The sequence below is a fragment of the Thalia democratica genome, chromosome 6 (assembly GCF_965202585.1).
Source record: "Thalia democratica chromosome 6, ktThaDemo2.hap1.1, whole genome shotgun sequence".
Taxonomy (NCBI): domain Eukaryota; kingdom Metazoa; phylum Chordata; class Thaliacea; order Salpida; family Salpidae; genus Thalia; species Thalia democratica.
Window position 1 is genome coordinate 60238553 of NC_139170.1, and position 13204 is coordinate 60251756.

At 25.0% G+C, this 13204-nt stretch overlaps 1 protein-coding gene across 1 annotated transcript in view; it reads right to left on the minus strand.

The window, feature by feature from the left end:
• The window catches only part of LOC145837745 (polypeptide N-acetylgalactosaminyltransferase 4-like), a 30546-nt gene extending 22897 nt beyond the window's left edge, over nucleotides 1-7649 (minus strand). The window contains exons 1-4 of the mRNA XM_082945181.1: nucleotides 7478-7649; nucleotides 6983-7094; nucleotides 6421-6605; nucleotides 1843-2084 (exon numbers count right to left, since the gene is read on the minus strand). Coding sequence (XP_082801307.1) covers nucleotides 1843-2084; nucleotides 6421-6605; nucleotides 6983-7094; nucleotides 7478-7639 — 701 coding nt within the window. The 5' untranslated portion in view covers nucleotides 7640-7649. The remainder of the gene's footprint in view (nucleotides 1-1842; nucleotides 2085-6420; nucleotides 6606-6982; nucleotides 7095-7477) is intronic.
• Nucleotides 7650-13204: the final 5555 nt, after the last annotated feature.

Here is a 13204-nt window from a genome sequence, read left to right on the forward strand (position 1 = left end):
AAATAAACATCAACCCCTTTTAACTATACAAATCGATTGTGCGAGTGAAATTGAACATTGAATTCTGTAGGAAGATATAAAATATTAAAAAGAAAAATTCCCAGCACAATACAAGCTATTCTTTTTTACAAAATTTCTATTTAGAATTTCAAAATGATTTTATTGTACGCATAGCTCAAATGTCTAGCATTTATGACTAAAATTTTCATAATGTAATCTTTTAATGAGAAAAATAAACTTTTAGTTTACTAATATAACAATCGTTATTCATGAAAAATATTTTGGTAAGTTGTAAATTTTTTAAAAGTACTTATAAGTTTCTATAAGTCATCTATAATTGAACTAAAAAACATTCTAGTTCACGAATTTTGTTTTAAAACAAACTAGTTTAATTTTTGATTAAATCAGAAATAACAATTTTTATCGATATAAGAAATACAGTAACAAAAACTGAAAAATCAAACCAAATTTTCTTGAACGTATCAATCAAGTTGAAACAACAGCAAGAGCGAAAGTTGCCGTCATTATGACGTAACATCGAGTGCGCTTTATGACGCGGCAAACAATACGATTTTCTCATGAAAAGTAAACGCGCATTATTGAAAGTGTCACAAACAATATTGATCAGAATTGTTATTGTTATTGATTTGTTTATTGTTAATAGCTTCGACGGCTGGTAAACTTTAAATATGATAGGTTATGACGCAATTATTTTAGAAAATATTTTACAACATATGTATTTATATAGTCAAGTTGAGGAAAATATGTTACAAATTACATAAGCTAATTGTAAAGTAATAGTCACAAATTTACTTAGCTTGTAGATAATAATGCAATGAGTAAAAACTGTTATCAGATTTAAGAGATAAGGCTCATGTTTTTTGTAAAATAAAACTATTAGTTTGTTAAGTTTAACATAGTGTATATATATATACATATATATATATATATATATATTTAATACGACTACTTTTAGTTTTATACAATCAATTGTTATTAAGAGTTTTTAAACAATACAAAAAAAAACATTTTTTTAAAACTTTCTAAACTTAAAAAAATCATGCACGACTTAATTATAAAAAGGGTTTAAAGTTTTTTCTTATATTTATTATTATTCTATTAACGGAATAATTGACAGATAAGCTTTTTAGCTTCATCATTAACCAAAAATAAATTGGTTTTTCATCTCTGAAATAGATATTACTGAAATATTATTTACTTCCCAAGCTTATCTTGTATTCTTGTTAGCCAAGCTAAGAACTGTTTTCGTGATTATAAAAAGCAAAAGAGTTTCTAGTGTTATCTAGATGTGAGGTTTTAGTTATTAAAATGTTTTATAGGGTTATTATGCAAGGAAATTTTTCAAATTGCACTAATAACTTTTTTTTTTAATACCAGTATTTAAGTTTTTGCACTTTCCTAGATAGATACCCGATACTTTACGAAATAACTTTGAAATTATTTTTTTTAATTTAGTTGAACGTATACTTTACTTCCATAATCATCAAATCTTTATGTCAGCATTAATATCACGCAATGATAAACTTATATATGTGTAGTGATTAAAGTAAAAATTGAAAAACAGTTAGAAAAACTATCTTTTATTTAATTACTTACTGCTTATTTCTCCTACCAGGGAGACTTTTTTGAACTGCTTTCCTCTAAAAAGTATAATGATTGAAGGAATAAAAACAAAGTAATAGTCAATTTACCAAGTACCAATCCTCTCACACGTGTAATAATTAAATACATGGTCGTCTAAACAGCAATATACAACATTAACAATATAAATGTAATCAATAATATAGAACAACGATGTAAATGTTATATAAAACAACTGACTGTTTATCCCTCCTGTCAGGGAGGCTCCTGTGCACTGATATCCTCTCACAGGTGTAATGGTTGAACGCGTGATCGTCCCACCCCTTCTTCACTGCCTCCTTCACCCCAACCTCCCCCTCCTCGTCGCTAGGCAACCTCCACGCGTTGCCCATCTCCCCCGGCAACAGGTTCCCCTCCTCATCCTGGTTGTTAGGGGGTTTCGTGAACAGGGGCTTCAACTCCTCCTCCGTGTAATATGATGCCTGGGTGATTGAATAATGAATATAAATTAAGACTTTAATAACAATATTTAATTAATTTAACAATAATAAACCTTACAAATATATATATATATATGTCAATAAATAAATTTAACATATGTTAATTGTTATTTGTGTTTAAAAAATATTTGTTCATCTGCGTAGTATGATTCTATATGATTCGAAAAAAAAAATTAAAGTAAAATTTTGACTTAAAAATTGTATGGTTTCTATCAAAGTCCATCACTATTTCATAAAAAGATATTCGAAAAATTTTCTAGGTATAATCAATTACAAGTACAGCAAATGTTTGACGTGTTATACTAAAAAATACTTTATATGATAAGTATTGTTATTGCCAGTTCTGGTTTTTGAAAGAATGGTTTATAATAAATTAGTTTAATCATTATTGTTTAATTCAACCAAGTAGAATAAGTTTCAACATTTAATGTCTATTAGTTTTAATCATTTTAGATATTGTCTTAGTATTCCTTTAAACTATTAAGCTAGAGTAGTTGGCAAATAAACATTTACTAAAACAAAAACAAAAACTAAAAATCCATACAGTAACAAAATAGTTCAGAAAAATAACCAAATTCAGTATAAATTTCAGTGAAGTGATTACGTATGAATTATTAATAAACTTTGATATAAAATATGTCAAAATTCTTGACCTTACTTGCGTAATTACCTCTTGATAAAAACCGTCAAAATTAATAAAAATGACATCAAACTGATATGAACCGGCGGCTTGGAAATATTTTATAACTTGAAGATGAGAAACTCAGAGAAATAGCACTTTTTGTAGTGTTGTAGTTTTATAAAATAACCAAACTTTTAAACAGTTTTATTTCGTTTTTAAAATATTTAAGTATTTTCCATAAACCTATAATTTAAAAAAGAATACACTACAATGATTACAAAAGATTACAAAAGTACGTCGTATGAAATGAAAGTGAAACAAAATATTTTGTAATGATTAGAATTTTACAAAAAACTAGAAATAAAGTGTCGTGTTTTACGGCTCTAAGGTTAAACTTAAACTTGACAATGGAAAACTGACGTTTTATCGATATGAAGCTTTAAACTACATACGTACTATAAAAGAAAAAAAAACACGTGTACACAAGCTCAAAGAAAAAACAATTCATCTACGGAAAAATGCGCACTTGGGGTTTGAAGAAAAATCAATATGCGAAATTTAATTATTGTAAAGAAGTTACCTGCAAGAGATTCTCGTAAACAAAGTTATAAGGTTACAAAGCCCGCTAAAGTTTTAGACTCTGAAATTGATTAAGCAGTTTAGAGTTTAATCTGATTAAAGTATTTTATAGGTCATACAACCTTGAGTTTAATTAGGATGTTGTATAACTTTGTTTGAAGAAACTAAACATTTAGATTTATTTACACTCATTTATCTAGTATAATCCACGAATCTTTTTGAAGTTGTGTTTTATTAAAATCTAGAAAAAGTTTGAGCTAAATTTAATTTCTGAAATCCGTAAAGTTTAATTTGCATTTTTTAAAATTTAATTAAATATTCACAGAAAAATTCGTCTCACAAACATAACGTGAAATTAAATTTATGAAAAAATTTTGTGACGTGAGTAAAAGCTATATGACGTAATAATAGGCACTGAAAGTCACGCATTTTTCTGTTACTTGAGACTTTTTTGTAATAAAAATAGAATAAAACACGTAGATTAAATATTCTATCATTATTTTTGTTACTCCAAGGGGTCAAAAACTAGATATTTTAATTTCAATATCTAATTTAATTCATTTACTGAAGTTTTTGTAAGTTTTCTGTAAAGTAAACGTTTGATTAAAAAAAGGTTAATATAACATAACTTATATATCTTGTTTGTAAATAAAACCACACTATAGCAAAATATTTTTGTTGTAACTATGCCATAAGTAATAAAAGAACTATAATCGAATCAGCAATTTGAAAACAGTTGTCAAAATTGAATTTATTAAAGTAACATTTTAAAAAGCAATAAAGTCAGTTTATTTTTCTCATATGGAGTTTTTAATTGTATAATTACATAACACTGAATGTTTTTTTCTAAGCAAGATTTCAATGCAATAAGAAAAAGTTTGCAAAGATTTAATAAAAAACATGCAATAGTAGCTTATAATGCAAGCATATACATGCCTACTGAAAATAATATAAACATTCTTTTATACTGTCTCATGAGAAATGCGATAAATAAGATTATCTGATTATATACTCTTCTGATCACAATGCCAAGTATATTCGATATTTTGGCTGGCTGTAGATACTTTTGATTAAAAAAATACATTTTTAAAACATTATGCCAACTGTTTGTCAAGTCAAACTTTGTTGGTTTTATTATACATTGTTTTTTAACAAAATTACTTTTAAAAAGAATATGTATCGTTTTCGAATTAACTTTATTAAGTTTTTAAAGTCAATTTAAGTTGATATTTTTAAAATTTAACTGCTTGAATTAAACTCAATTTATCTTCTAGTCGCCAAATGGTGTTAAAAAAGATACATTTAGCAATATAAGTATTGATTAAGTTGTATTGAAGCGAGCCAAAATACATAATAAAATGTTAGATAATGTCAAAAACGGGTTATTTAATTCATACAACAAAGCACCTTTTACTCAGTTGTATTATTTATTTATCTGTTTTCATGGGTTCAATTAAATCTACAAAATGACTATACACTATTTATTAATGATTTTAAAATTGTGAAGTATATATAAACATTTATATCCTTTATAAAAAATATTATCTTTTGATTTGTGTCTATAAAAAATAATCTAAAAACCAGTTTTATTTTTTAATTTCATCTAATGTTTGAATATCCTCATACCGTATATAGAAGCTAACTAAAAGAAAATTCAATAAACAATTGATGGTTGCATAGACAAAAAGGCAAATTACTCTTTACAGTTTAAAAAGGAAATTTCAATCAAGTCTTACCTCTTACTAAAGAGGAATGAATTTTTTATGGCCATTAGTTGTTCGATCCGCCCCTATTATGTGTAAAATCTGTTTTTCCCGTGTATACAGCTGACTTTTCTTGCTTGCAATATTTTGACAACAGCTTTAATTGTAAAACTTTCACATAAATTTTCAAGTTAAGTACTATAGTATTTAAACATATATTTAAACTTTGTAGTATAAAATGTGTAGTTTTATAAGTTTTTTAGTACTGTAGTGAGTATTTATTTATTTTGATTTTAAATGATTTACTAGTTTAAAATAAATTTTCTACTTTGACATGCTACAACAGCTTAAACGGCTTTTCTGTTTGTAAACTTTTTGCTTGATATACTGTAACTTGGTTAATTTTGTATGATAAAACATGACGATTTTTTTTAATGCTTAACTGATTTTGATTGCTTTTTCAAATATCAATTGGATGACTAATTTTGTATTGTCACTAAGCAACTTGTTTTTCTACTAAAAATACTATACCAGTTCTAACAGCTTGACGTGCAAAGATATTGCTTAATTTTCAGTTTTAGAATTAAACTCTTAATTTATCCTTTAGTTATCTCTTTTGATTATTTCTTTGAAGAAAAAAAAACTATTTAATTTACTCCAATTAAAATATATAACTGCTTTTACCTATAGTTCATGTAATTACACATCTTTGATATCTTATATTTATCACATGATAGTTAGTATAAGTCTAGTACTTAATAGAAATATTAAAACAGTAAACTATTTTATAATATTTATTGAAAACCTTAATATATTTTAGGATAACAAATAAAATACAAGAAATTTAGAATAACTGTACTTTAAATGTTTTAGAAAGTTTGATAGACTTAACTTTATATAATTATAGACTATCACTAACTTTTGTTTAGTGTTTTTTACTTATAAATTTTAACTGGTACTTCTTATATACATTAATTTTTTTTGAGAAAAGTGTTATTTTTTGCTTGACACACATATTAACCTTTTAATTTCAGTTTTCAAACAAGTCCCACGGGATTACTTCAAAAGCTAAGTGCGGTATTTAATTTTACGTCATTTAGATCTGCATCGAGTTTTGTTTTCTTGTAATAAAAACAGTGTGATAAGAGTTTTTTAATGCACACTAACTAAGAATTTTCAAAAATTAGTTTGAATATAAGTTTACGAACTTCACCACTAATATTTGGTAAATTTAGTTGTTATAACTGATGCAAACTGTTGTTTGTAGAATGATTAAACTAGTTGTTTGCTAAGTTTCAATTAAAATATAGTATTATTTAATAAAAAATATAAGGTTGACTTCAGGCATGCAGTCTTTAAGATATTGAAATTTGTCCAAGGTTTTCAATGTTTTCTTTTAAAAAAGTTAACAAACCTTATCCTCTTCAACGGATGGTATGGGTGGTTCAACTACTTCTTCTTTCTTGTCTTCATCTTCTACTTGGATCAAGTCTTCTCCATCTTCGCCTCTGAAAGATGAAGGAGCCAGCACCTTATCGTGGATGATCCCGTCTTCTGCTGGCTGCAACTCTTCTTCCTCTGCGTTATCCGCTGCCTTGTCTGTGATTGGTTAGTTAAGTAAAAGAAAGAAAACAAGCTAACACATAAGGTGGTTCTATTGACTGTAGTCTAATATATATGAGTAAAATTGAACATCATATAGCTAATAAGTCTTTTTTTATTTAACTTTTTAGTAAGTAAGTTTTAATTTATGAAAAAAGGTTCGAAAATTAAGCTTGTTATGTTTAAACGGTGATTAAAAAACAAGAAACGAAACGAGAATTAAGTCTAAAATAAACAAACCGGTTACATTACAACTTTTTGAGCAAACATTTAATGATCTTTATACAAAATTTACACTTGCATTCTGTCAAAATACTAATTCTTTTTTAAAACGCTTGTAAACAAATCTTGTCATCAATAAAATGTAATTAAACCTTTATTTTTTCCGTTAATTTTATGTTTTATTGGAAATAGTTCATCAATATTTCCCCCGATCCTTTCTATTTTTTCCAATTCCTCCAATTTTTTCAATTCTTTTCCTTCTTCCTAATAATATCTACTATGAGAAAAATACAAAGCAGAAACTAATAAAAATAAATGTTTACTATTTTTATTTCTAACTTGCATTCTTTACACCTCTGTAGTGTATCTTGTGAGAAAAATTAAGCGCTTAACAGATAAAAACACTTTGAATAAAAATCATAAAGCTGTTAAAGTATTAATTCACAGGAGCTAATAGTACAACTTTTAGTTTAATTTATTTAGGTTTACAGCAGATATAATTTGAATATTATATATTTTTTTATAATAGGTTTATAGCAGTTATAATTTGTTTCTATTACTTTTGCTAGTTTTTGAATTAAGTTTACAAGTGTCAATAATAAAATATAAAGTAAACTTCTTAAATGTTTATAACTGTGAAATAAAACCTCGAAATCGACAAAGGTGAAGTGGTCATCGTCACTTTTACCTTCCTTCACCCCGCTATGATCGTTGCTAGGCAACAGTTGTACCAGTAATATGCATAGCAACAGACACAATGCTATTTTCGTCACTAGGTGTCTATATTTGCGTGGAATTGCCGACAACATTTTATTTACATTATTTATCTATAAACCAAATAATATTTTTAATAGACGTAGTTTCTATTTTACAAGTATACATTAAAGCAGTTGTCGGCACTGTGTACACTGGTGCACACTAGTGTACATGAATTTTTTTTAGGGTGCACGAGACTTTCGGGGTGCATGAAACTTATTTTGGGATACATTATATTTTTTTCGTTATAAATTATTATATACTTATAAATTATTATCAATACGATATTTATAAAAAGACGTATTCTCTATTTTATAAGTATGTATTAAAGTAAAAATAATATACTTGTTTAAACTATGAAAGCAAATAAGTTTAATAACGATCACAAGTTTAAACTTTTTTTTTTAATATTTTTGCTTATTTTTTCTGATTCTAAGAACCCACAAACTACAACTTTTTTTTGTAAATAATTACCTTATAGTGCGAATGATTGCCGTGAGAGCAAAATTAAAATAGTTAGTAAAGATGTAAAACACTAAATATTTTGAAACAAAAAGCATATTCAAGTTTTGATGAAACATATTAAACCCTTTTTTTCAAAAGTGTACAACAAAAAATTTAGTAGTGTAGTATTTTACTTAAATCTCAAAACTTTCCATTCTGTTGTTTATTCTATTAAAACTTTTAATACGACATTAAGCTCATCAAAGCAGCTTAGAAATATGTTATGTAGTTCAAGTTCCTTGTTGTTTAAAAACTATAACTAAACACTGTATGACTTGTGAAGATTTATAAAACTCAAAAGATATTTTTTATGTTTACTGTTGAATTTTAATTTAAAACAATATATTTATTTTTTGTTTTTATTTTTATTATCCATTAGTGTTTTCCTTTTAGTTCAGCAAGTACTGCTTGCATATACTTAAAACTACTTACTTTGTACAGCTTAAATAAACATTGTTAAACGGAACCACTTTTTAAAATGCTCCTTAATTTTTGTTGATTACCTTTTAGTTGAAAACAACCATTTAGGGTAGCGTAATAAACGCAACTTGTAAACATTAACAAATAATAGTTAATAGCAAAATAACTGTTAAATATTCAATGTAGTCATTTAATTATTTTAGTAAACCACTCTACTAATACTCTTACAGCTAGTTTAAAATTACTTACAAATTTTATAATATAAACTTTACTATGATATTTTTAATACTAGACATAGTTATAAAATTAACACTTAAAAATTCAAATAAAAGCATAATAATAAAACTACCACTTTAAAACAAAATTTTGATTTTTTTAGGAAAAGATAGGAAAATGCAAAAACATCAAATTGATTTTTACTTAGGCTAATTTCTAAAACTTAACTGTCATTAGGTTAAGTTACACATACGTAGAACAAGTTAAATAAATATTTAAGTCAACCATTATACAATTAGATAAACTGGTAAAAGCTAATGGCTAAAAGGATTTTCGACTATAAATTTAACAATGAAAATGATAAGATAACAAAGCTAAAAACTAGACTGCATTCATAGTGTTTAAAAGTTCAACTGAACTTGTTAATTAGTTTTATAACACTTAAAAGTTGTATTTTGTTTTTAAATTGCAAGTAATTGACTTAAATTTTTTTTTTTACAAGTTATGTATTTAATTGACAAGTTTATTACTGCAGATCGTATAAATTAACTTATTAATTGTAAATATGTAAAATGCAACAATTGTTTCTCATATTTTAAACACCAAAATAGTACTTATAACACCAATGAAAATATAACCGCGTTTGTGCTTCTTAGCTGATTTTAAAGTATTTGTATGAGATACAACTAACATTTTGTTGCTTAATATAAAATAATTTACATTTTAAAGTAAATAAATGATGTGCTTAAGAATTTTTAGACAATCTTTTTATGAATTCGAATTATGTAAAACAAGCTACACTAAAAGTAATATTTGTTTTTAATTTGTACTAATAACACATACATCGTGCATTCGTAAACATTGTTCCTTTAAGAAGAATAATTACGAGAAAAAAAAAACGTAATTAGTAAATGACAAATTATACAAAACAAATTGTTCTTTTTAGAACTTTCACAAAAATACATTGTACTTTTTTTTGTCGCCGATCAATACAACGTGTCCTTTTACAAAATCAATACTAGCTCTTCAGATTAACATACATATGTGTGTATTTTTAGCTGGTTTGTAGAACAATATGAAATATTTTTTTATTAAATTATTCTATGAGTTTAAAGTGTGACAATTTACATTTTTATAATTTAAACAATGTTGTTGTCAAGTATAGATTTAGGATTAGCCAAAAGTTTATAAAAATTAACATACGTATTTGTTTTAATTTTGTAATAAAAAAATTTAATTATATTAACTGTATGAATTTTTGATAGCTAAAAGAATTAAAATTATTAAGTTTAATTCAATTTATATATTAAAATTCATCTACTAGTCTACAACTTAAATTTACTTTTAACTTTCATAGGCTATTTCAATATTTTAACTACAGCTTATATAATTATTTTAAAGACTGTCTAAAACTTTCTCTGAGAAAAAAACAGTCCCTTGTATTCAAAGCATAACTACATTTATTATTCAAACGTAAATAAAATATAAAACATTTATTTTAGCATAGAAGAATTTTCGAAAACTCATTGCAAATAATATTCCTCTGAGGTAAACTCAAACATTGAATTTTCATTAATATCGCGTCTCTTTATATAACTTCAACTAAATTGACACAATTCTGGCTCAATGACATAAAATTTCAAAATTTCAGCCGAAAACAAAAACGTCTTTTGAATAATAAATGATATATATATGTGAATTGTTCGTGTGTGGGATAGAATATACTTTGGCCTGACTTGGAATTTTTATTCTTTTGTTATTTTCTGTCATTTCAGTCGCAACTTTCTGTTTATGTTTGTTTGCATTAGGAAGCATATTTTTCCTTTTGGCATGATATAAATTTGTAACAGAACACGTTTTGTGTTTTCTGTTTGCCTGAGATTTAAGACTATTGTCTGTGTAACAATAAATATGCATTGAATAAAATCATTTCTTAACTAAAAAATCATAAAAATTCAACAAATTTTGAAAAATACTACAAAAAAATTACTTTTTTTAAATACAATCTAACGTCCTATAATTCTAAAAGTTAAGAACTTGTTTAAATGTATACAGTATTTATTTTACAATGAGATTAATTAACGATTAACGTAACGAAAAATAAGTATGTCAACAAAAACTAGTATCCAACATTTTTTTGTTTTTTATAATAAATATTTTAGTAAAATAAACAGCTTAACTAAACTTTGGAACTAATAAGGTTTAGAGCAAATTAATAAATAATTTTTGAAAATTTTTAAAGTTTTTGCTTAAAATATTTTTTAATTTCTTCGTTTGAGAAACTTAAAACTGAAATTTCAATACTATTTTAGTTTTTTGTTTTAAATACTGTAAAAAAAAAAATTAGTACATCAATCTTGCAAAAATCTAAGATAGATTTTTTTTTAGCTGTAAAATTAATTTTTTTTTTTTATATTATAAAGTTTTTTTTTCAAAATAAAAAGAAATTTTGTTGAAAGAAATAAACCTTTCCCTACGCATTAATGTTGTTTTAACTTCAAGGTTCAAGTTTTTGTTGTTACAAACAAAACTTTCAAGTGATTTTTTGAAAAACTTCTTTTAATAAAATTTGTTTTGCAACTCAAGTAAAATTCAAGTGCTCTATTCGGTCAAACAACTGTTGTCTTAAGTGAATAATTATGTTTAAGGCTCATGGTTTTTAAGTGTTTACCACAAGATTTAAAAACGAATAAAAGTAAATAAGGTAAGTTTAAATATTTTTAACAGATACAAAGTTTTTTCGATCTTCTCACTTTATACTTATTTAAGTCCAACAAATTTTCTTTGTTTATTACACTAATACAAAGACTTAAAAAAAAATTATATTTTACTAGACCACACATATTCGATAAGTATCGACAAATTGCCTAATTTAATGTCGGTTTAAATAAAATCACAATCAAGTCTATAATCTCATCACAATGAACAAAAAGTGTCAATAAGTTCAATCAGGAAAAATGTCAATAGAAAGTCTTATTCAGAGAAGTATCAATAGTAAAAGTTTAATCAATGCGGTAGTTTGTCGATAAACTCAGTGACAGATTTCAAGAGTTTGATTAATGATAGTTATTTTTTTTACAAAAGTTAAACCTAATAGTTTTAACTTATGTTTTATCGTTAAAGCAGTTTACTTTAAAAATTATAAAAACTTAACAATCTTATAAAAGTTTAAAGTCAAGTGAAGTTATTTCTATTCCACTGTGAAATACGATAAACTTAGCACAAGTCTTCACTTTTAAACGTTAATACAATGTAATTATTATTTAAAATTTATTATTCAAAAATAATTTAGATATACAATTGTTTTTGGCTAAAGCAAAAACTAAAGTGATTTAAGTAACGTACTTTAAAGGACTATTTTTACGACTTTTTTTACGACTTATCAAACAAAGATCAAAAAAAATAACTGTAAAAAATGTTTTTGTCAACCTACATTTCAAAACATTTCAAAACTGACTTTTTTATGATTTTGCTAAACTCACTAAATAAATTATTTGTAAATACCTTTTTTTAGTTTTCTTTTAACTATAGCGCGGAAGAAAAAATATAAAGTTGTTTTTGTACAAATTTCTTACTTGAAATGAACTTAAATGCTAAACCATATTTCCTGACTCAATAAAAAACTAATCTGTTTTTAAAAGTATTTTAAAAAGTTATTTAACATTTCCTTACTAAAATAATAAGAACAGGATTTTGAAACTAAACATAAAAAAAAGTTTCCAAACTATCTATAAATTTATCTTCAAAAAAAAATACAAGACATATACATGACTGCTACATTAAATAAACTTCAATACTTTTATTTTCCATATCGTATTCCAATGCCACGAAGAAATAAATACGTAACACATACGACGTGTCGCTACAGAAAAATAAAAAGAGAAAGTGAAAAAAAAAGAGTTCGATTTCAGACGATGCAACTTTGTTTTGCTAAATCGAATAATGTTACGTTCTCTCTAGTGATGCCTAACGGATAGTAGAATGTTTTATTAGTTTTTTTGATTTTTTTTAGTGTTTGAAGAAATAAATATTTTTACTACATGTTTTTTTTTGCTGGATTGAACTAGTTTGGTTCTCTCTTGCGGAACCAAACGCACAGTTTAAAAACAGTCATATTTTATTTATTAGCCTCAATATATAAAAAATTGCTAAAAAATTAATTTTTTATGCATTAAAAAAATGTAGTTTTAATTTTGTTTTTAGTTTGTAAACGTTTAATTAATTTATTAAGCTTTAAAGGTTGCTTCACTAAAAGTATTTTTGAACAATACTTTGTTTTGGGAAAATAGGAACTAAAAAATAAAAATTTATAAAAAACTAAAAGTAAAATTTTTCAAAAATAAAAGTCCTAACAAATTTTTTCCTTAACTTAATAGTAAAAACATTTTTTAGAGCAATGTTCTTAAAAGTGTTTTTGTATAAAAGTTAGTTAGAAGCTTTTTAAAACAATACTTTTTAGCTTAGTATTTATTAATCAG